Source organism: Eschrichtius robustus, chromosome 8 (assembly GCF_028021215.1).
Source record: "Eschrichtius robustus isolate mEscRob2 chromosome 8, mEscRob2.pri, whole genome shotgun sequence".
Classification (NCBI taxonomy): domain Eukaryota; kingdom Metazoa; phylum Chordata; class Mammalia; order Artiodactyla; family Eschrichtiidae; genus Eschrichtius; species Eschrichtius robustus.
Window position 1 is genome coordinate 117,308,120 of NC_090831.1, and position 24,064 is coordinate 117,332,183.

General features: G+C 48.1%; 1 protein-coding gene across 1 annotated transcript in view; it reads left to right on the forward strand.

The window, feature by feature from the left end:
- Positions 1-24,064, forward strand: part of TMEM178B (transmembrane protein 178B) — a 354,016-nt gene that overhangs the window by 302,085 nt on the left and 27,867 nt on the right. The window contains exon 3 of the mRNA XM_068549580.1: positions 17,732-17,869. Within this exon, the coding sequence (XP_068405681.1) occupies positions 17,732-17,869 (138 nt within the window). The remainder of the gene's footprint in view (positions 1-17,731; positions 17,870-24,064) is intronic.

Here is a 24,064-nt window from a genome sequence, read left to right on the forward strand (position 1 = left end):
GTTCTTTGTTTTTAACCTGCCCAAGAACATCTAGGTGACTCTGCCAGTAGAGTTCATTCTACCCACAGACCCATGAGTTCCAGTTCAGGGGAATGTTCCCCCCACCCCTGCATCCAAATGCTACAAGTCCAGAAGCCCCTGACTCTTTTTTCCCTTTTCCAGTGCCAAGGACAGTGTCCCCAGAAGGCCAAAATGAATCTTGAACTTGAGGATTGCTTTGTGCTGCTGGGCGGGAGGACACGGGACGTGTAAAGACCTGGTGAGCTAGCGTAGGCTACACAACTTGGCTGTTGTTCCTTTAGAAGTCATTGGAGGGGTAGCAAAGATGGGCTACCAATATATAAACATCTTGCCTTCAATATTTTGTCCATCATGATTAAAAAAAAAAAATCCACGATCCATTTATTTATTTATTTTTTCTAACTTGGAGGTAAATCAAACACACTAGTTCCCCTGGAAGAACCGAAAAAAAATGTTTTTGCCCAATGATTCCTGTTTGGTTCTGGGTTTTCACTCATCTGCCGATGACCCTGGCCTTATTAATAGGCACCTTGCTGGAACGGGCTTTGATAGGCTGCCACAGAACAAAGATAACGTCGAGGGCAGAGGGAGAGAGTGTGCACACGGGGCCAGAGGGGTGGGCTTGCTCGTCTCTTGCAGAACCAAAGTACATAACAAGCATTTACGTAACAAAAGACCCAACAGCCAAACACTGGCAAAATCCCAAAGCGACTGACTACACGTGAAGCATGAAAAATGTTTCCAGTCACGTGAGACACTTCAAGCATAGAAAGCAAACCATACATAATGGAAAACATTTGAAAACATAAAAATGAAGCCATTAGGCATCAGTTTTCAACAAAAGGAGTAGGAAAGGCTTTTTCTCACCCACTGGCTCGAAGTGAGTGGTGTACTGTCCACAGTGCATGGCACGTAGTAAGGGACGTAGAAGCGTCAGCTCCTTTCTCCCTTGATAACTCATCTTCTGGGAGACAGGGTGGGCTCCTACTCATTTGGGTGCCTACAGAATGGAACAGACATTCACTCCTTCATCCTGTGGGGTTTTGGAGCTCCTACTATGTATTAGATGCTGTGAGAGACACAGAGAAGAAATGATGCTGTCCCAGTTTCTAAGCGATTGAATGACCACACCAGACATGGCAGACAGCAGGAGAGAAGACCCAAGGCTTTCTGGACCAGCAGCCTTCTCGAGGGAAGGGCTAGTGTCTTACCCATCTTTGTAGAACAATACCTGGACGAGGGATGGAGCTCTGTGGGTGGTGAATAAATGAATGAGTCAGTGAATGGATGAATATGCCCTAAGTGAGAGGTCGGCCCACAGGTATGCTCCATGCTGGGTACTTCCTGCAGAATGCGTCATTCTGGGTAGAACTCCGCAAGAGAGTTTCAGAGAAGATGGGGTTCTGAGCTGAGCGCTGCACGGCTTTGGAAGAGGAAAGCTATATACTCACCTGTGTACTCACCCACTTTCTAACCCTCCTCCCATCTACCAAGCTTCGTATGTGTACCTTGTGTGTCTGTTTCTAGACTTTACTTTCCCAGCACTTGCATAGCACTTACTTTGGGCCAGCCTCTAAGTGATATAAAAATATCATCCTCATAACAATCTTTGAGGATAACTGTTATTATCCCTGCTTGCAGAGGGGGAAACTGAGGCACAGAGCCGTGAAGGTCACATGGCTCGTAGTAAGTGGTAGAGCTGGAATTCAAGCCCAGATAGTCTGACCCCCAGGCTCAGTGTTTCTCACCACCAGGCTCTGCTGCCCTCGTTTGTCAAGTGGAACCAGGGACTTGGCTGCGTTTGGGTGCGGGTCTGCTCTTTTGATCTGGATAAGACTCAGAGCACGTGAAAGGGTGTTGCCTCTGATATCTTCCGGTTCATCCTCTCTGCTAATTCTTTCTCCTCTGCATAGAAATACATGCAAGTCTTAAAGACTTTAGGAAAAGAAAAGTCCCCCTCACTCCACGTTCCATCCTAAGTGTCTCTCCGTTTCCCTCCTCTTCACTAGAGTCAGGCTACTTGAAAGCAGAGTGTCAGAGTGACTTTTATTTCCTTACCTCCTATTCATTCCTAGTAACTCAATGAGGTCGACTTCCACTCAAGGAGCCCATGATGCCAAGGTCACAAGGACCTCCTACTTGTGAATCTAGTAAGCTCTGTGTGGAAGAGACCATGCCAATCTTATGAATTGCAGTGTTCCCTGTGGCTGGCACAATGCCTGGCACACAATCGGTGCCCGGCAAGCCTTTGCTGACTTGCTGACTGTTTTCTGACGTTAGGTCTTGTTTGATCTCAGGATCATTAGCCATCATTGAAACCTTTCTTCCTTTCCCTCCCGTGATGGCCCTCATGCCGGATTTTGCCCTGCCCTTCTTAGGCATCCATTCTCATTCTTCTTCTCTTCCTCTTCTCATCCCTTAAATATTGATGTTCAAATTCTGTCCTTGGCCTTTGTCTCTTCTCACTTTTATGAGAAGTGCCATAAGCGACATCTCCGGATAGATGTCTGTTAAATGCTTAACAAACTGACCTTAGCATCCTCTCTTCTCCTACAAGACCTGCCCTTCACATTCTTTCTCCCATCCCCCTCCAAAAAATGAATAAAAATAAAACTAAATTCAAACAGAGGCGCAACACTCTCTGCTTCTTCTTTTACTCTGTATCTGGGTCAGTGACATCATCGTTTTCCCCCTTATCTAAGCCAGAGACCTGGGGGTCATCAGTGATGTATCTCCTTCATCTCTCACGTTTAACTAGTCACCAATTCCTATCAATTCTACTGCTTTTCTTTCCCTAAGTAGTAAGAGAACTTAGCTGGTTATACCAAGTACTTCTTTGTTTCCAGACGATCACTAGGATTTATCCCGTGGCTCTAAGTCAGCGTGTTACACTAGTAATTGGGAAGAGAAAAATATCATACAGGATTATGTAGAATATGTAGTCTCCCTGTTGTTCCTCAAATATGCTAAGCAGATTCCTGCCTTAGTGCTTTTGCTCCTATTATTCCCTCTTCCTGGAATGCCTTTCCCTCGGATATCCACCTGTCTGTTCCCTCACTGCCTCAGGTATCTGCTGAAGTGTCACTTTATTAAGATCATTTCTAACCTCCCTCTGTTAATCAGCAACTCCCCCACTTCTGCCCCATTGCATTTCATCCCTGGTACCTACTTTATTTTTCTTTATAGCCTTTATCACCACCTGTCATGGTGTGATACGTATGCGTATATGGAAATCGTTTGTCTCTCTCCCTGGAAAGTACATTTCACTGAAGCCAGGGACCCAGTTTTGTTGTTGAACATAGCTGCTGCTTGCTAAACATGCAATGAATGAATAAATGAGTATAAGTTGACCCCAAAGAGGGAATTTCTGTTGATGAATTGTTTTTAAGTGGAGGGTATGATATAATTTTAGTTTCCTTACAGAGGCCCTTTTCTTGGCAAGATCTTTATTTGAATGAGATTTAACCATCTGCCAAAGAAGCCTGGGTCACAGGAAGCCTCCAAAAACAAGCCGGGAGAGCCACAGAGGAAGGCATAAGGGGAAAGAGAGGTCATCCAAGTCCACTCACTCACTACTGATCACTAGCGAGCATCCCCTTACCAGGGAGAGACCCAGAGTGGGGGATGGAAGGTTGACCACGCAGAGGAGGCGGCTCTGTGTCTCATGCCCGGGACTCCCAGCCTTGTGGGAGGCGTACAACCTGCCTTGATTTATGTTATCTGCTTGATTTATGATCATTCAGCACTCCTCAAAAATGGCTCCAGGATGTAGTATTAGTGTTTTAGTAATGTACCCATTATTTTTTTTTTTAATTAATTGATTAATTTATTTATTTTTGGCTGTTTGGGGTCTTCATTTCTGTGCGAGGGCTTTCTCTAGTTGCGGCAAGCGGGGGCCAGTCTTCATCGCGGTGCGCGGGCCTCTTACTGTCACGGCCTCTCTTGTTGCAGAGCGCAGGCTCCAGTCGCGCAGGCTCAGTAGTTGTGGCTCACGGGCCCAGTTGCTCCACGGCATGTGGGATCTTCCCGGACCAGGGCTCGAACCCGTGTCCCCTGCATTGGCAGGCGGATTCTCAACCACTGCGCCACCAGGAAAGCCCTACCCATTATTTTTGAATTGTGCTCCATCTCTTGAGCTAAAGACAGGCTGGCATATTGCAAAAATGGGGCTGAGTATCACAACTGCTAGAGCAGAATCATCTGGTGTACCCCCAGGCCTCCAGGCAGGAAAGGTATTGTTATCCCCATTTCAGAAAGTAGAGGAACCCTGCAATTATAGAACTTACCTAAAGTAATAGAACTAGTAGCAGGGGTCAAAGACCAGATCTCCTGTTGCCCAGGGCAGTGCTCACCCACTATTCCATGGTCCTTACTACTCCAAAGCACCCTTTTTTTTTTTCTGTCACACTGCCTGTTCCTGCCACCCCATGCACATGGGCTTTGGAAAACCTCTCTGCTTATATGTGGCCAGAGGCAAGCACACACTTCTTAGGCCCTTCATTATCATACTTCTAAATTAGAAAACAAAATTTGCCTGAATTGCAAATTTAAAGACTTGGGGAAGGGCCGGGGGAGGGGGAGGAGTTATTTGTCTTGGATTTCCCATGTTGTTTGTAATGACCAGTGTGCCCTGAGGCTGCTAAATACACATTAGATGATACCAGTAACGCCCACTGGGTGCACTGTGTTTGTTCCTCTGCCTTGCAGCCTGCCAGGGAACATAAATGATCACTGGTATTTGTGGTGGTACTTTACAGTTTACAAAGGGCTGTTGTCACAGATGTCACTTGGTCAATGACTCCAGGAGACTGCAGAGCAAAGTGACTAAAAGCCTGGGTTTTGGAGTCTCCTACTTGCAAGCTGCCTGACTTGGGGCAAGTTACTTATTATCTCATCCATAAAAGGAGCATTATAAACTCATCAGTTTGTTGGGAAGATTAAACGTGATAAGGTATAGGAAGTGCTTAGGACATGCCTGACCCGTGAAAAATGCTGGCTGTATTGTTACCATTCTTGTTTCAGATATGACTTGTATAAGATCATTTTTAACCAATCTATTGAAAAGGCTGCATCTACAACTTTTATTCTCACTACAAACTTTTTAGCCCCATTCTGTCTGGTCTCCCGTTCTTAGTTGACATCTATAGGAGATCCCACAGTTTCTCTGGGTAACCTTCAGGTATTAGTAAACTTGCATTTGTAGATATTAACATTTGGGTCGGATCTAGTGTCAGAATGTCAGTCTTGTATCTGGTTTAAATCTTCTCCCTTCCCCAGTGCATGGGCTTGACCCCCTCCTGGAAACCTGCAGTAAGAAAGAAGGTCTGTTCTGCTCCTTCTTCAGCATTGTTCCGTACCTGCCCCCCCTTTAGCTCTACTACTTCTGCTTCCTCTAGGGTTGGGGCGGGGGGGTCGGGAGAAGGATGGGTAAAAGGCCCATGGGGTCTTGTTTGCCTGGTGGCGTTACTGTCTGTTGGTGCCCTGCATGCAGCACGGCCCAAGTGCTGATCTGTCTCTTGCAGGGCACCTTTGTGATTCCTTTGGAAAAGCTTCTCAGTGACTGACCACGCCTCATCGTCTCCTGGTGTGGGCAGTGCACCTTCCAGCTGACCTGGTCCCACTCCTTCCTCAGCCCCCAATTTTGGTGCTACCCCTCATAGGACTCTGTTGTAGCTGTCATACCCTACCAGGTGAAGCTCTTGGGTCGTGTCTTTTCTAGGAACCTTTAGTCTTCGTTGGCCTCCACTTGGCCCGTGGAGAAAGCACAGGATCCTTCCCCAGCCAGACTCTGGATGCGGAGCTTTGTCTTTGCTTTCATGGGCAACTCTAACCGGCTTCTCGCCTCATCTTTTCGGACCACATGTAGGTACCATGCCCTGTGTCCTCTAAACTCTAGGGTACCTGTGTGCCGCTCTCTAAATGGTTCTCTCAAGGGCCCTTTTCTTGGCTTGAGGAGGTGGTGCTGGGAGTGGGGAAGCTCTCGTGGGAGGAAGGGAAACACGCAGCCCTCTGCTGACTCTCTTCTGAGAACCCTCCCTCTTCAGTCTCTGCCCCCTAATCTCCTTCTGTGTGTAAACTGAAGGTGGAGAGTACACTGCAAGTTGCAAAACCCTCGTAGCAAGTTCTGCCCGATGTCTTACCCTTCTCTTTAGAAAGTGCTGTCCAATATATGCACTACCAAATGTAAAATAGATAGCTAGTGGGAAGCAGCCGCATAGCACAGGGAGATCAGCTCGGTGCTTTGCATCCGCCTAGAGGGGTGGGATAGGGACGGTGGGAGAGAGACGCAAGAGGGAGGGGATATGGGGATATACGTATGCATATGGCTGGTTCACTTTGTTATTCAGCAGCAACTGACACCATTGTAAAGCAATCATACACCAATAAAGATGTTAAAAAAATAAATAAATAAATGCTGTGTTGCCAACACAGCAAATTCAAAAAAAAAGTGCTGTCCATTGAAATATAGTGCAAACCGTAATCCAATTTAAAATGTTCTACTACCCCCATTAACTGTGTAAAAAGAAACAATAACATTCATTTTAATCACATATTTTATCTACTCCACTATATCCAAAATACTGTCACATCAACATGTAATCAGTATACAGATTATTGCGATATTTGATGAAAACTCATACCAAGTCTTTGACAGCTGGTGTGTATTTTACACGTACACATCTCAGCTCACGTGCTTGATGACGATTTCAAGTCCTCAGCACCCATATGTAGCCCTGGCTGCCGTGTGGCCCCACAGCTGGAGAATGTGGAGGGAGCAGGGGCTCACCATCCACTGTTCTCTGCTCCGTTGTTGTTCTCTCTGTATTGTTCTTGGGCCTCAGAACTAAGAGTTCGGTGTGACCTGTACGATGCATCCCAGCCAGCACGGGGAGAACTGGGACTCAAATGCAGGTCTTCTGACATCAAGTTCAGTGTTTTGTTTATCTCTACACCATCGTGTCGTTCAAGCAGAAATTGCTGTGCTTGTTCCTGGGACCCTCATTAGTGGAAGGGACATTTGAGGGTGAGAAGATTGCTAAAGAGACATTCGTGTGAGCCGTCTGAGGTTCTAGGGTATCTGCAAGGTACCTAGTCCCTAAAGCATGGGATATAGTCAGAGAGAGAGTACTGAGGGGCCCCTGACAGCATCACATGCAGAAGGAATGGCAGCGGAGGGCAGTGACATCTTAGAGCCCTGTGCTGGCCTGAGCTGGAGCTGCCAGGTAAAGGAAGCACTGCCCTCCAATGGCAAGTATTTCCACAGTACATACTGTTGGCCAAAGAGGAGCTTGGCAAGTCTTTTGCTTTTGCTGTTAAAAAGACTAAAGAAACTATTTAGTGGCGGTGTGTCTTTAAGAAGGGGTACTCATGAGAAGGAATCTGTGGCCAGGCCTGAGATCAGCGTCTTCTATCAGTTCGGTGTGCCTCATTATTTGTACTTAGAACTTTAAAAAGCAGTAAAGCTCACATCTCCCAGAGAACTCAACGCTTCATTGTTAAAGGAATTCATTCTCATTGTAGAAAAGAACAAACAAAACCCCAAATATCACAACCCAGAAAGGCTCCCTGTTAGCATTTGGGGTACTCCTCCCTTGCTTCTCCCACGTGGGTGTACATGCACGTATGTACACCCGCACGTATGTACATGCACGTATGGATGCACGTATGTACACCCGTAGCCTAAGGGTTGTATGGAATAGATAAGCTTGTGCATTAATTTTCACTTAATATTCTGCTGTGAACTTTTCCCTGGTCATTGACATTCTTCACAAGAGTAATTTTAATAGCTGAATGATATTCCATTACATTTTACTGAATGTTAAATTCTCTTTTGGGGTTTGAAGCGGCACGGAATCTGGAAAGGACTGAGGAATGGAAAGGGCATGGGCAGATGGAGGCCGTTTCCCAGGCCGGCCTGTGACTGGCTGTGTGACCTTGATCGACTGAAATTCCATTGTCTCCATATCTAAGTTTACAAAATGAGAGAAATAGTATCTTCCTTATAGAGCCACTGGGAGGCTTCACGGGCGTGTCCTATGTAAATTGCCCAGCCCAGCGCCTTGCGCATAGTAGATGCACAATAAATGCTCATTCCTATTTATCTTCCCCTTCCCCAGGCCTTTCAAATTCTTTGCCATCAACCAATTCCCAGGCGCCTGCAGCATGTTTCTGGAAAGCATAGTGCTCTCTAAGGTGGCCATGTGTCTTAAAGCTCCTATCTTCTCATTGCTTTGTGGGGACTCTCTGGGGACACATTCTTGCCACCCCGATTTCTGTCCTCTGCACTCAGAGCAGCTGTCAGTGACACGAGATCTAGAGGAGGAGAGCTGGGAGCTTCTCTAGGGTGGAATAGCGACTGTATTGGTTTAGCTCATCGTTCCTGGCAGGAAGACCCCCGAGGACAGAGAACTGGGCACCCAGTGGGTCTACTCGCGTGTATCTGGTTGGCTGAGCTGCAGTTTCCTCCTCATCATTCCTGTCTGCAGTTTCTGCTGTTGGCTCAGCAGTGTGGCAGCAGGGAGAAGGGAGTCATTCTTGAGGCTTTTTTGGTTTGGGACTCTGCCTCTCTGTTCTGGGTTTTTTCCCCATTCTTTCTTCTCTCCAGGCACTTGCTTTAGCTGCTGACCTAGCTTTCTTTCATCAGGCGGGTACAAATTTTGCAATTTGCCTTCCCTTGTCTTGACAGTGGATGTGATTTGTATATGGCTGTATCACATAATGTCTCTATTTATGGCAGCTCTCTAATCCGGAGGTAGGGTTGAGGAGCAGGAAGCGTCAAGCCCGTCTTCTGACCCAGAAACCACTTCTCATTTCTACAGCAACTACCTTCCCCCACGGGCTCTTCCTGACTTGTGGGGACAGCACAGAAAGGTCTGTTGGGATCGTGATCTGTGGGGTTTCACATGTGCTCATTAAACTTTATGGTAAGGAGCCCCCATGTTGCATGACTCTGTGCGATCTGGAACCTGAACCTATGTTGATGTTTTCTTTGTGTATACAAAAAAACAAAAGCAAAAAATTACGTTGAATTGTTAAGCAATAATTAATGCTGGCTTTTAAAAATAAGACTGGAGGAGAGAGAAGTTGGCTTCAAGTCACAATGACGTTTGAGTCACTGAAGTGGGTTGAATTGGGTAAGCGCATCTGCCTCACTCTGCTTTTGTCCACGGTGCATGCAGTTTTAGTAATCCTTACAGGGTGGGATGGTGATCTCATTTAGCAGACATTTATTGAGCACCTGCTTTTGCCGGGCAACGCGCTGGGGACTGGGAAGACAAAATAAACCAGACACGACCACAGCCCTGAACAAGCTCACGTTTGCTGGAGGAAGGGAGACATAAATAATTACAGTAAGACGTGGTAAGTGCTAGAGGAGTGATGATCAGCCAAGTGCTACGGGAGCCTGGAGCACTGGACGCCAGTGTCGGCTAAAGCACCTTGGAAGCCTCCCAGACATTTACTTTTTAGGGAAATTTTAAGGATGATGAGAAGCTTGCCAGGTGGAACATGTGGGCAGCCATGTTGGCAGAGAGCACAGCGCCATCAAGGAAAGGGAGGAAAGTGCCAAGCCTTTCAGAGAACTGCAGTTTTTTCATGACTGGAACACGGGGCTCTTGGAGAAAGATGGAGGCACAGGGATGGGCAGAGGGCACTTTCTTATGGAAACCCAGGAACTATTCTGTTTTCACATAAAAATGGTTTCTTAAATACAACTGCATCACGATGCTGAACCAACCTGTACTCTGGAAGAAAGCCATAGGCAAAACCTTTTAATCATATACACAGAGAAGACATCAACATAGGTTCCTACTCCAGATTTGTGAGCTGCTTCTCTGTTTCAGTGTTAACTAATGAGATGACTGAAAAGTTATGGTCTTGCCCCATGCCTCTTCCTTTTAGATCAGTACAGTGCTCAACGCAAGAGCCCAGGTTTCAAGCAGCCTCTATGGCCCCCGGCACCTCTGCTATTAGCTGCCGTGGCCTCTAGCTGTTTTGGGTCGCCCGAGGATAAGAACATCAACACTCTAGGGTGGATGCATCTCAATATTAACAAATAGGAACATAAAGCCTTCACCTCAGCCTCTCCTGGTACCTGAGAGAGGTGCAAGAATAGACCTCAGAAACCTGTTCCCTCTGGGTACCAAATCCTTAATTTGGGGCTAACCCCAACATGCTGCTTAGCTCTTGTATGCTCCTGTACAGCACGTGGGAGAGATGTGGTGTATGAAAGAAGAGAACCGCTTTAATTTAAGTGTCTTCCATTTCTATTTACATTTGTACAGCTCTAGCTTTGTGCCAGGTACTATTCTAAGCAGTTTATACATAATAACTTATTTAATCCTCTTAATAACCCTTTGAAGTCGGCACTGTTATAACCTCCCCTTATAGATGTGGAAACTGAGATCCAGAGAGAGGGACTAACGTGCTCAAGTTCACGCAGCCAGTACATGGCAGAGCCAGGGTTTGAATCAGGGCAGCCTGATTCCAAGAATCCGTGCTTGCATCCCCATCTGTTGAATCTCTGTGTGGTTACCCAGAATCAAACCCCACTTCCTTCAGAGATGGTTGCTGTGCAGTAATTGGTTCCTGGAATATTCCTTCCCCTGTGAATCAGTTTGTCCTGAGTTGATCCCCCGGCTAACATGTTCATTGCCCAACTATCTCTCTCCACTCCTTACCTTCCAGACTGATCCCTTGGGGCAAAAGCACTGAGTTCTGTCCTCACCACCTTGCTCTGCCCTCCAGTTCTTGTGACCTTGAACCCCAAAGGGACTGATTAGTTTGTGAATGCGTGCCCAGCTCCCAGGGCAGCTGACACTCTTCCATCCTTGTAGCCAAGGCAGTGCTCATATCAGGCAGAGGTGCCCCGCGTGGCCAGCAGAAGAGGACCATGACCTTGTTGGTTTCGCCATACTCTTCACCCTGGACCATTAATATAGTGTCTGCCCTCCCCATCTCCTGTCTTTACTGACACAGCAAGGTCTAACCCATACTTACCCTCACCATCTCTGTTTTTTTAATGAGAAACAAATTCCAGTCCTCATCAATTTTTTTGTACAAGTTCTTTAAAGAGCAAATAGAAAGAACTTCAGAGCCCATATTTATTTTCCTTCCCTGAGTGGTGTTTATTTAAATGCAGATATCCTGGTTTCCTATGTAGAGTTGCAAGCAATACCTTTCAATTTAAATGTTAATAGGAGTGTAAACTTCAAAATAAAAATGTTTCCACGAGGGAGAATGCTTTTTTCTGGTTCTATTTAATGGTTCTCCTGGTTTTCTTCCTCCACTGCCCTCATCGTCCACCCCCTTCTGCCCGCTCCTTTCCACTGCACTGAGCTAAATTCTTTTTCTAAAAAGTTTAGAATGCACCTTTCTCATTTCGAACATTAGAATGTCAAACATTACGGTCGTGGAATACAGATATTAGACTCAAACCCAACGCAATTCATGAAAAGATTTTTCTTTATCTCAGCCTTTGCCTGCCCAACTCACTATTCCAAGTTCTTTCCAAGGGGATTATTCTTAGGCTGACCCTGCATAATATTTTTCCATGGCTTCAGATAGTTGAGTTAGGTTTTCTTTTTCCTTTTCCTTTTCCTTTCCTTCCCCCCAACTTCCTTCCTTCCCTCCCTCCCTCCCTCCCTCCTTGCCTCCTTCCTTCTTTCTACAAAAAGGCAGGAAAAGATGGGGAAAGAAATAACAGTTGACCCTTGAACAGCACGGTTTTGAACTACATGGGTCCACTTATTCGCGGGTGTTTTTCAAGAGTACATACTACAGTAGCACAACATGCGTGGTTGACTAAATCCATGGATGCAGAACCGTGGATTCAGAGAAGCTAAGTGTACAGAGGGCCGACGATAAGTTATACGTGGATTTTCCACTGTGCGGCGGGTCGGTGCCCCAACTTCCCTCATTGTTCAAGGGTTAACTGTACAAGCTATGTAAAATCCTGGGTGCGAAGTACTGCTGTGAGCCCAGTGAGCAATCACAAAGAGTAAAAAAGGCAGTTTCTGACTCCTAAAGAAATGAAATTGATACATGGGATAATGCAGATGGGCAGGAATGGGGCCATCTATATGTGGGTCATTCCATAGGCAGAGTGGCCTTTGGGATTTTCTCAAATGCAAATAAAAAGCAACAAAGATTTAAAGATAATCAAAATAATATCTAATGCCTTAAATCCAAATATGGTGACTATAATAACCTTTCTAAGGACATCGTGGACCAAATTTTGTGTATGAATGTGATATCTGGCTTCATCTTTTATTTTTTTATTTTCTCTTTCCTTCATTTCCTTATTGATTATTTTTATCCTGTTATACTGTGTGCATTTTGTAAGACTCCTAAATCTTTTGGAACAAGATAGGACTGTGAATCCATAATCTCGAATTGATTTTATAATATTAATTTCAATGATTTTGATCCCATTATTATAAGGTGTTATTTTTGTTCTTCAGAGAGTTCTTTTCATTAGTATCCTGTTCTTATTTCATGGGGGCAAAGTATGTTTCTTCTCTTGTCTCTTGGGGATATTAATAATTTTTAAATTTATTTAAAAAATTTTTTATACAATTCTTAAAGATTACTTTCCATTTACAGTTATTACGAAATATTGGCTATATTTTCCCCATGTTGTACAATACATCCTTGAGCTTATCTTACACCCAGTAGTTTGTTTCTCCCACCCTCGCCCCTGTACTCCCCCTCCCATCCCCCCACTGGTAAGCACTAGTTTGTTCTCTGTATCTGTGAGTCTGCTTCTTTTTTGTTATATTCACTAGTTTGTTGTATTTTTTAGATTCTGCGTATAAGTGATGTCATACAGTATTTGCCTTTCTCTGTCTGGCTTGTTTCATTTAGCATAATGCCCTCCAAGTCCATCCATGTTGCTGCAAATGGCAAAATTTTGTTATTTTTTTTTATAGAATACTGAGTAGTATTCCATTGTGTGTGTGTGTATACATATATATATCACATTTTCTTTATTCATCTGTTGATGGACATTTAGGTTGCTTCCATATCTTGGCAATTGTAAATAATGCTGCTATGAACACTGGGGTACATGTATCTTTTCAAATTAGTGTTTTTGTTTTTTTCGGATATATACCCAGGAGTGGAATTGCTGGGTCATAGGGTAGTTCTAGTTTTAGTTTTTTGAGAACCCTCCATACGGTTTTCCACAGTGGCTGCACAAATTTGCATTGCCGCCAACAGTGCACAAGGGTTCCCTTTTCTCCACATCCTCACCAACATTTGTTATTTGTGGTCTTTTTGATGATGGCCATTCTGACAGGTATGAGGTGGTATCTCATTGTGGTTTTGATTTGCATTTCCCAGTAATAATTTTTAATTATTGTTTCTTTTCCCTGCAGTTTGTTTCCTCAAGCTCTTCTTCTCACAGCTTATAGCTTTTCTCAGGTATTTGGGGCTGCCTGGAAGCCCTGAGTCGGGGGTGGGCTTGCCAATGGGAAGCTTCACTGTAGATGGTTGGAGTGGCTGCTTATGCCTCCCTCGCAACACACAGTAACAGTGTGTCTAGATATTTTCTCTTGTGCTGGTCATCACCAGAAAGGTCTCTCCCAGCTTCCAGGCTATAGGGCAAAGGCAGGGCAGTCTGCTTCTGAGAGCCAGGCAGAAGAGGTCTGGGGTCTCAAGGGTAAGCATTCAACATTCTATATGTGCACAGACACTTGCTCTGTGCATAATGACCCTCAGCTGTGCCGGCCAGCCCTCACCTGAGCTTGTCAAACCCCAGTCCTAAGTACGCCCACTCCACTCTGGGAGGTAGGGGAAAGGGGGTAGCCCCAGAGGTGTGGAGTGGGTGAGGGGAGCTAGGGTTCTAGTTCCCCCTCAAACAACTTGTACCAAATCCTTGTTTTATCTCCCTCCCCTCTGCTTAACTTCCTGATCCAAAGGTGGTTTTTGATGCCAGTTCCTGAGCCTTTTGGGGATTTGGCAGGATGGTTTTCAGCTTGCCCCCTGCTGGCTCTCGCCTTAGCTCTTCAGTTCTGCTGAGGCAATTGCACTGTCTCTCAGCTTTACGGTTTCCAATCTTCTGTTGCCGCTGTCTCCTTTCCTAGTTTCCCCTTCTGTGTGAAAAAAAAAAATCTTGTAACTATAATCCTGGCTTAATTTGGGAGGAAGAAATACTAGATACATTAATTACATCTTAACTTTACTTTCCCACACAACTCAATAAGCCAACTCACTCCTTTTTTTAGTTCACTGGTTTGAGACTGTTAATAAATCATTTAACTTCTTTAAATCCTGCAAAATAGGAATATTTCTTGTCCTACCTACCTTATAAGTTGTTGCTGCAGCTGCCCTGAGTTATCCTGTGGGTCTGAGGGCAAAATAACCGGCTGTACGTGCATGGCTCTAGCAAAAGCAGGCTCACAGGGTGACGGTGAATATCCTCCCAGGTCAGTGAAAATACTCAGACCTGACCTCTGGTTTTCATCCTTCTTTCCAGATCAACAACTTAACATGATCCTCAGCTTTTGTTGACCAAGCCTTTGGGAGACAGCAGAGTGTACCTAGTCTGTGTTGGAGGCACAGCCCTGCCTGACCTGGGACACAGATGACTATTATCTGTCTCAGGACTTTTGGAAGAGGAATTATTCTCTCCATTTCCCTTCCTGCCTTTTGCTCTGTTTTCTTCTTCTTCTTCTTTTTTTTTTTAAACATCTTTATCGGAGTATAATTGCTTTACAATGGTGTGTTAGTTTCTGCTTTATAACAAAGTGAATCAGTTATACATATACATATGTTCCCATATCTCTTCCCTCTTGCATCTCCCTCCCTCCCGCCCTCCCTATTCCACCCCTCTAGGTGGTCACAAAGCACCGAGCTGATCTCCCTGTGCTATGCGGCTGCTTCCCACTAGCTATCTATTTTACATTTGGTAGTGTATATATGTCTATGCCACTGTCTCACCCTGTCACATCTTACTGCTCCCCCTCCCCATATCCTCAAGTCCATTCTCTAGTAGGTCTGAGTCTTTATTCCCGTCTTGCCACTAGGTTCTTCATGACCTTTATTTTCTCTTAGATTCCATATATATGTGTTAGCATACTGTATTTGTTTTTCTCTTTCTGACTTACTTCACTCTGTATGACAGACTCTAACTCCATCTACCTCACTACAAATACCTCCATTTTATTTCTTTTTATGGCTGAGTAATAGTCCATTGTATATATGTGCCACATCTTCTTTAGCCATTCATCCGATGATGGACACTTAGGTTGCTTCCATGTCCTGGCTATTGTAAATAGAGCTGCAATGAACATTTTGGTACATGACTCTTTTTGAATTATGGTTTTCTCAGGGTATATGCCCAGTAGTGGGATTGCTGGGTCGTATGGTAGTTCTATTTGTAGTTTTTTAAGGAACCTCCATACTGTTCTCCATAGTGGCTGTATCCATTTACATTCCCACCAACAGGGCAAGAGTGTTCCCTTTCCTCCACACCCTCTCCAGCATTTATTGTTTCTAGATTTTTTGATGATGGCCATTCTGACTGGTGTGAGATGATATCTCATTGTGGTTTTGATTTGCATTTCTCTAATGTTTTCTTCTAAGTAAAGCACTTTGCTTTCGTCCACCAGCAGCAGTACCCTTCCCTCTTTTTAACAATTTGCATTTCTCTTTTCCTGCCCAGCCCACTTTTCCATCCCTGGCCCAAGTGCACACACCTTACAGGACCCCTTCTCCATTCAGTCCTCCAGGCAGTACCTTTGCTCCCATGGGTCTGCACAGCCCAGGGACCAGTACTGGCCAAGTGCAGCAGGAAGGGGCTCTGGGGCTTCAGCAGGTTTGTCCTCTCTAGTGCTGGCAGAGGGGCCGAGATTCTTCCTGGAAACCCTCCAGTTACTGAAAAGGGAACCATTGGTTTCACAGGGGCATAGAAGAGAAATTTCCTGACCTGTTTAAGGGGATATAAATCTCCTTTAGACTGAAAATACCCTGACCTCTCTTTTCCCATTCCCATCACCTGCTTGCCCTTGACTACGGTGGAGAGTGGAGGAAGCCCCCAGAGCAAAGAGTGACGGATGTGACGGCTACCTGGCTGCGGCAGGCACTCCGGGTCAGCAGGGGTGGGAAGGACCAAGGAGAGCTCAGTAAAGCAGGAACCGGCTCTCTGTGGATTTCCGCCTCTGGGACGGGGCCCTGTCAGGTCCCCCCGCCTCCTCGGGGAGGCTCCGCTGCTGTTCTCCTTCCCACCCCCCAACCAGCTTCCTCCCTGGAGGGCGGGGAGGCGGCTGCCAGTGTCTGGTCTTCAGTGTGAGGACAAGGCACGTGGACCACATCCGTCTCCAGCGTGAGGGCGGCGGCAGGGAGGGCAGGAGGCCTCCAGCCACACTGTGCCAGGGATCCTCTGTTTGCTCTGCACTGGAGTGAGGGAGAGGCAAAGAGGGGACGTGACGCCTGTGAGTTGCTCCCCACGGAAACCTGTTGGTTTCCCGGGGATGAGAAGAGAGCGTCCGTGCTTGCTTGGATGCGAGGCGGGGGGAGGGGGGGGGATTGATATAGTTTGCTGTCCGGTCCCCCGCATCACACACACACACACACACACACACACACACACACACACTCCCTCCCTTCCTCCAGGAGAAGGGAACGCCCAGGGGATCTCCAGGCTGCTCTGAAATCCCCACCTCCCACCCCTTAGGGCAGAGGCCCAGACAAATGGCTCCTGTTGGGAGCCCCTTCGTCGTGGTGTGTTACGCAGGAGGGGGTGAGAAGGCCGGATTCCAGGGGAGGCGGGTGAGGCGGGTGGGGTGGAGGAGGCACCGGAGGGCAGGGCTGGAACTGGCAGGAAGCCAAGCCGAGCGAGATGCTGAATGAGGCTGACATGGCAGCAGCTCTGCCCTCTCCCTTCTGCTAAAAATACCACCTTTCCAGACAGCCCTCCTCCCCCCTGTGCCTACGCCAGGCTTTGTCTGGCGGGTCAGTGGGGCGTGGAGCGGAGAAGGGCCTGATCTGGAAAACCGGGTTGACCGAGGAAGCCTCCTCGGGGGTACAGTCTGAGAGCAGGAAGCGTGGTGCCCACCCTGCAACCTCACGTGCAAGGGAAGCTGAGCCCCTGGGGGCTGGGCTGGAGAAGGAGGAAAGCGATGCTACCGGCAGCTTCATGCTCACACCTGACCTCCTGGGAGACCAGCGAACCCTGGAGGGAAGGGAGGGCGTCCTTGGCAGGTGCAGCCAGACTGCCAGGACCCAGCCCAGCTCCAACAGTCCATTTGTCTGGTTCTCACTGCCCGGAGAGGTGAGTAATGCTGGATTATGACCGGGGAGCCGCACAGATCTGGGTTTGTCGCCCTGTCCTACCACTCACTCTATGGCTTTCAGCAACTTGCTCCGTTTTTCAGATAGGGATAAAGAAAGACAGTACCTATCGTAGAAGGTCGAGAGAGAAGCCTTGGGAAGACCAGTGCTGTGCCTGGCCCAAAGGAGATGTAAAAGAAATGACAGCTATTATGATGATGATCTCTCCCTGTGCTTACGGACCAAGCTGTCCCAGCATGTGTTCGCACGCGAGGAGACAGTCACCACTGGGGGCTCTGTCCTCTGCAAAGGAAGCTTGGTTGTACCACCCTGTCTGTAAAGGGCAGGTCGCCTCCCTGCTCCCTCGCCCGGGGCCGGGGTGCCCTGGACCCTGAGTTCCGGGCTCTGATGCTAACGTTGCCTGCCTGCTTCCCCGCAGACCTGCGTAGGATGACGGCCGGCTTCATGGGCATGGCGGTGGCCATCATTCTCTTCGGCTGGATCATCGGTGTGCTGGGCTGCTGCTGGGACCGAGGCCTGATGCAGTATGTGGCAGGGCTTCTCTTCCTCATGGGAGGTAAGGCCTGGGGGGCTGCGGGATGGGGGGTCCTGGTTACTGGGATTCCGAGAGAATGGCTGGTGGGCGTGTGGACGAAGGCCCAGGCTCGGCGGGGCCCTTTCATTCACTCATTCAGCGAACATGCTTTGAGCTCCTCTTAGCCACTCTCCACTGCTGGTCCTCGCACTCGGGCGTCTGCCCACCTGGTGTGGGAAAGACTGTGGCGATGGCATTGAAAGAGGTGTCAGATCTGGGGCAAGTGAGAACCCAGGGGATACTCGGGCGTTTTATGCACATACTATACTTTGGGGTGGGCGGCAGGTGCTATCTGGGCGTTTCCCCTTCAAAAGCCTACCTTTACCCTTGATTTATGGGTCTTAATGCTGCTCCCATTTCCAAACGAGGCTCTAAAGGTGGTAAGACAGGGCTAGACCTTCGTCACATGTCTCCCTTACCCTCTGTGTACTGTCAGGGCTGTAGAACCAATCCCACCCTTATAAAGGGCTGTATATAAGCAGAACTGTATAGCTGTGAGGGAATAGGTTCCAATCCATGGGAAGTAAAAGTTAATCCACTATCTACACGTGCCTCTTGTCTCCCTGAAGAGCTGAAACGTGCTTTTTCGTCTCCTGGTTTGAGTCTCAGTCTGAAGCCAAAGCTAACGTCGGAATGCCCATCACAGGGCACTCCTCGGGGAGAAGTGGATGGATGCCTTGCGTGGAGTTAGGAAGAGGGGGAATTGGGCTTGGACAGAGGGAGTTAGAAATATGCGTGGGGACAAAGGACAGTGAGTCCCATGCGTGGAAACCACCGTCAGGTAGATGGCAGGCACCACGTGACTGGCCTGACTCAGGGTCTCGGCAGGGGCGGGAGGTGGAGGAGTGGGTCCAGCTGGAGAAAGGAGGCGGCTGTCCTTCTAGGTGGACGGAGAGATCTGGGGGCTAGTGAGTGAGCTGTGGGTTGGGAGAGGCGGAGGAGAGTTGCAGGGGTCCGCCTCGTGCCTGACCGTTTATCCTTGTTCCCCCGAAGCACAGACACCCTGTGCCTCCCAGATCCTCTGCCATCAGAGTCAGCTGCCCCCTGCCCAGCACTGCCTCCCTGTGGGTCCCACACCGGCACTTAGGGCAGAGGCTGGGGACGGAGGGGCACGGGTGGCTCCTTCACCCCTCCTTCCGGTCTCCCACTGAGACAGGGGCCCCCAAAACCAGCCCCACCACCTTTTCTGCACCCGGGTGTCCTCCTCACTGAAGCGAGGGTCACACTTGGCCCTGGATTTCCATACTTGGTGTTAGCAGCACGGAGTCTTTTTTGTTTCCACCTTCCAGTCAGAATCTTCCGTGGACCCCAAAAAGTGAAAAGATAAAAGTGGAGTGGCTCTGTTTGTAGTGAGTGTTCTCTCTAAGACTCTTGTGGTTGCACAAAGATGGGCTCCAGTAAAACGGGGCTTTTCTAAGGCTCTAGAGAGGGCTCCCAGGGATGGAGAAAAGCTGAGCAAACAGGCCTCGGGCAGAGCAGAAATCCAGGAGCCCTGGGAGCTGATACTCTTTCATGTCTGCCTCTTCCGAGGTGATCGTCATCCCCTGCACGTTCCCCTCTCCCGGCTGGCACTTGGCTCACATCCTGCCCAGGTGCTAAGCCTTCCAACTCTGACAGCTTCCAGAGAAAGACAGGGTGATGGGCCCATTGATCTTTCCAGACCGGGCCACACATCACTGTGACTTGAAGAGGGGGTGTCCCTGGGACACTTCCCACTCACCTGAGACTGGGGTAGGAACTCTCCCAGAAGAGGGTGTGGGGCAGACAGTGGGGGGCAGGAGGGTGCCTGGAGCTCTGTCCCCCATTTGCTAAGGTACCGCCCAGGAGTCTAGGGCTCTGGGGACGCCAGTTGAAAGCCCTTGGGCTGGACTGGGGACCTGAGGCCCCTCCCCACAGGGAATGAGTGAGGGTGTTGCTTCCCTTCTGCCTGGTTAGTGGTTCTCAATCACCACACAGTCGAATCACCTGCAGAACTTTTAAAAGTACTGGTGCTAGGGCCTCACCCCAGACCAATCCAAGCCGAACTTCTGGGGATGACCCTCAGTAAGGGGTGAGAGCTGGGGGAATAGATGACCTGTAAACTTCCCTCCAGCTCTGAAATGTTATGTTCTGGGGATGAATCAGTTGGGCAAGACCTCTTGTGATTTGTTTTCTTCCTTCCCCGGATGCCCCCCCCCCGCCGCCCCATTTGATGACTACCTGAGGCAGCGTCAGACAGGGAAATGCTGTCACAGGGCTTCGATTATTACTATGGAGGCCTATCCGAGCCCTGATCACCGAGGGTCCCAGCTAAACCCACTTCCCCAGCACATGCACTCCCTTTCTTTTTTTTTAATGGAAAAACCATAGTTCATAGTAAAATGTTAGCATCCAGAAGAACTCTGGGGAAGCTGCTGTCCTAAGAGCTGTTTCTTCCTGACGGGAGCGTTGTTCTGGTTGGAGTGGAGCCATCTCATCCACCATGGGGCTCTGTTACCTGTGTCCATAGGTAGAACTGTCCTCTCCCCAAAGAGGCTGGGGAGGGAAGTGGTGTCCACACACCTCATGGGTACCATCAGAGAGGCCCCAGTAGGAGAGGAAGAAGGACAAAGCCGCTAAGAGCTGATCCCTTGAACCCTGGTCTTTTGGGGAAGATAAAGCTCTAGGTGGGGGAGGGCACCCTCTTCCTTTTCAAATTAGTGCCCTTTCCAAGGAGGCCCGACACAGCTTCAGGGGGTCCCAGTGCCCAGGGCAGCTGCCGCCTGCTGACCCCATGAGTGTGGTTTAGCTGGAGCCTGGGAGGAAGCAGACTCTGTAGAAGCTGTGCCTCCCCCATCCCTGCTCAGCACCGAGAGCTGCTGAGAGGTTGGGTGCCAAGCCCAAAAGGAAGCCTTGTGCTGTAGAACCCTGTGTGTCAAAAAGAGACATGTCAGCATCAACCCCTCCCAGAGCCCGACCGCTGCCTGCCCTCCGGGAGTTCATCTTCTAGGGCTGACCTTTGAAGGGCTTGGAGAGTCAGCTACCTGTGACAGCCACCTCACGAGCACGGCAAAGTAGTCACTCAGACTGTAGATATTTGTGACCAAAAGGTCCCACGGCCTTAGCTTTCACCCAGATTGGCATTTCAGGCACCCGTAACTGAGCACAGACTAGGGCCCAAGGGGTTAGATTGGGCAGCAAGTGAGAAAGGTGGTGGGCACCAACTGCCGCAGTGCTGGCCAGGTGTGGGTGTGGTGAGCGGCTGGAAAAGGAGGGGTTGGCAAGAGCGGAAAAGGTAAATTTAAAGTCAGGAGTCTGAAGATGGAATTGCAGTTGACTTTAGATGAACCGGCCGAGGCCAAAATACACACAGAAGAGTTCTATTCACAACCTCTTCTCTGTTCCCACATGAAAGGAGGTGGCCCACACTGGGCACTTCTCTTTTCTCGATTTAACTATTTCCGGGGTTATAGAGAGAGCACCCCGCACCTCGTGAGATGACTAGCAACAAATTGTTTAATTAACGCTCAACCCAGAGGAGGCAATTAGTTAAGTATGGCAGCTCTGTGGGGTCAGGAGGCTGCGGGTGGTGAGTGGGATCCAGTTTCCCCTTTGGCATGGCCTCCAGGGGAGAATCTAGCCCAGACTGGCACAACAGCATTTGGGTGCAACTGCCAGAAACAAGTGTCCGGATGCATCATCTGTGAGATTCAGAAGCACAGGGACAGGAGGACATGGGGGGCTGGGCAGTGTGGCAGGGAGCATGTGACTCCTACGATTACTTGTAATTCACTCGCCGGGCGAACCTAGAGCCACCTTATGGACACAGATCCACAAGATGGGTGTGAACATCCAACACCCATGCCCCGCCCCTCAGCACCCCCTCACACGTCCTCGTCCTCCCACTCTTGGAAGACATCCGTCATCTCTGCCGTGAGCTTTCATCTAGGCTAATGCTGGAGCCTCCTATCTAGACTCTGGCACCCGGCAGTCAGTCCTTCACAGGGCAGTTGGCATAATATTTTTGAAACTATGAATCAGATATTCACTCATCTACCAATGCTCAAAAAGCTTACACTTGAACTTAAAATCCAAACTCCTTACCCTTCTTTAGAAGCTATCTTAGTTAGCTTGGGCTGCTATAACAAAATACCAGACACTGGGTGGCTTATAAAGAACAGAAATTTATTTCTTGGTGTCCTGGAGTCTGGAAGGTCCAAGATCAAGGCACTGGCAGATTCAGTGTCTGGTGAGAACCTGCCTTCTGGTTCACAGATGTCATAGATGGTACCTTCTTGTGTGTTCTCATATGGTGGCAGGGCCAAGGGAACTCTCTGGGGCCTCTTTTATTTATTTTACATTTATTTATTTTTGGCTGCGTTGGGTCTTTGTTGCTGCGCGCGGGCTTTCTCTAGTTGCGGCGAGCGGGGGCTACTCTTTGTTGAGGTGCACGGGCTTCTCATTGCGGTGGTTTCTCTTGTTGCTGAGCACGGGCTCTAGGCACACGGGCTCAGTAGCTGCGGCACGTGGGCCCTAGAGCGCGTGGGCTTCAGTAGTTGTGGCACGCAGGCTCAGTAGTTGTGGCTCGTGGGCTCTAGAACGCAGGCGCGGTAGTTGTGGCGCACGGGCTTAGTTGTTCCGCAGCATGTGGGATCCTCCCGGACCAGGGCTTGAACCCGTGTCCCCTGCATTGGCAGGCAGGTTCCTAACCACTGCGTCACCAGGGAAGCCCTGGGGCCTCTTTTATAAGGTCACTAATGCCATTCACGAGGGCACCACCCTCATGACCTAATCACCTCCCAAAGGCCCCTCCATTTAATACCAACGTCTCGGGGGTTAGCATTTCAACATACGAATTTGGGGGCACGCAAGCATTCAGTCCACGGAGGAAACCCTATGTAATCTGGCTCATTCTACCTCCCCCACCTCCTTTCCTATTCCTTCCCCTATGCTCATGTCATTCCAGCCACACAGGCTGCCTCTCTCCCGGTACACACACAGTTTTACTTCAAGGCGGTGGAGTGGCCTGATAGCTTTGCCCACAGTGCTTTCCCTGCCAATGCCTCATGACTGGCTCCGCTTAGGATTCAGATTCCAACTGAAAAGTCACCCCCTCAGAGAGGCCTTCCTCGACCACCCAATTTAACAAAGCTACCCAGTTGCTCTCTACATTTTAATTAATTAAATTTTCTGCAGCACACCCACTACTTTATGACATGTTTATTGTTGTTGTGTTTTGGTTGCTTTTTTTTTTTTTTTTTTTTTAAGCAGCTTAAAACAAACATTTGTTACCTCACAGTTTCCATGAATCAGAATTCCAGGCAGGCTTAACTGGGTTCTCTGCTCAGGGTCTCACAAAACTGCAGTCCAGGTATCAACCAGCACTGGGGTCTCGTCTGAGGCCAGGATCCTCTTCCAAGATCATGATGGTGTTGGCAGAATTCGTTCCCTGCAGCTGTAAGACTCAGGGAAGCTTACTTACACAAAGCCAGCAGGAGAAGAGAGTCTCTGACTTCTTCCATCTCTGACCTTCAGATTCTTTTTTTTAAATAGACTTTCTTTTTTGGAACAGTTTTAGGTTTACAGAAAAACTGAGCAGATAGTACAGAGAATTCCCATATTACCCTTTGCCCTCGCACACAGTTTTCCCTATTATTAACATCTTACATTAGTACAGTACATTTATTGCAATTAATGAATAAATATTGGTACATTGTTATTAATTAGTGTCCATAGTTACTTAGAGTCTAAGTTTTACCTGATATCCTTTTTCTGTTCCTGGACCGTCCAGGATCCCCCGTTACATTTAGTTGTCATGTTTCCTTGGTCTCCTCTTTCTGTGACAATTTCTCAGACTTTCCTTATTTTTAATGACCTTGACAGTTGAGTACTTGAAGAGTACTGGTCATCCGTATTGTAGGATGCGCCTCTGTTGGAACTTGTCTGATGTTCTTCTCGTGATTAGACTGGGTTATGGGTTTGCGGAGGAAGATCACACAGGTGAAGCGCCATTTTCATCACATCATTTCAAGGATACATACTAAGCGCCATTTTCATCACATCATTTCAAGGATACATACTATCACTATTACCCTTCATCACCTGGCTGAAGGAGTATGTGTCAAGTTTCTCTACTGTAAAGTTACTCTTTTTTCCCCTGTTTCCATACTGTCCTCCTTGGAAGGAAGTCACTAGGCACAGCCCACACCTAAGGAGTCG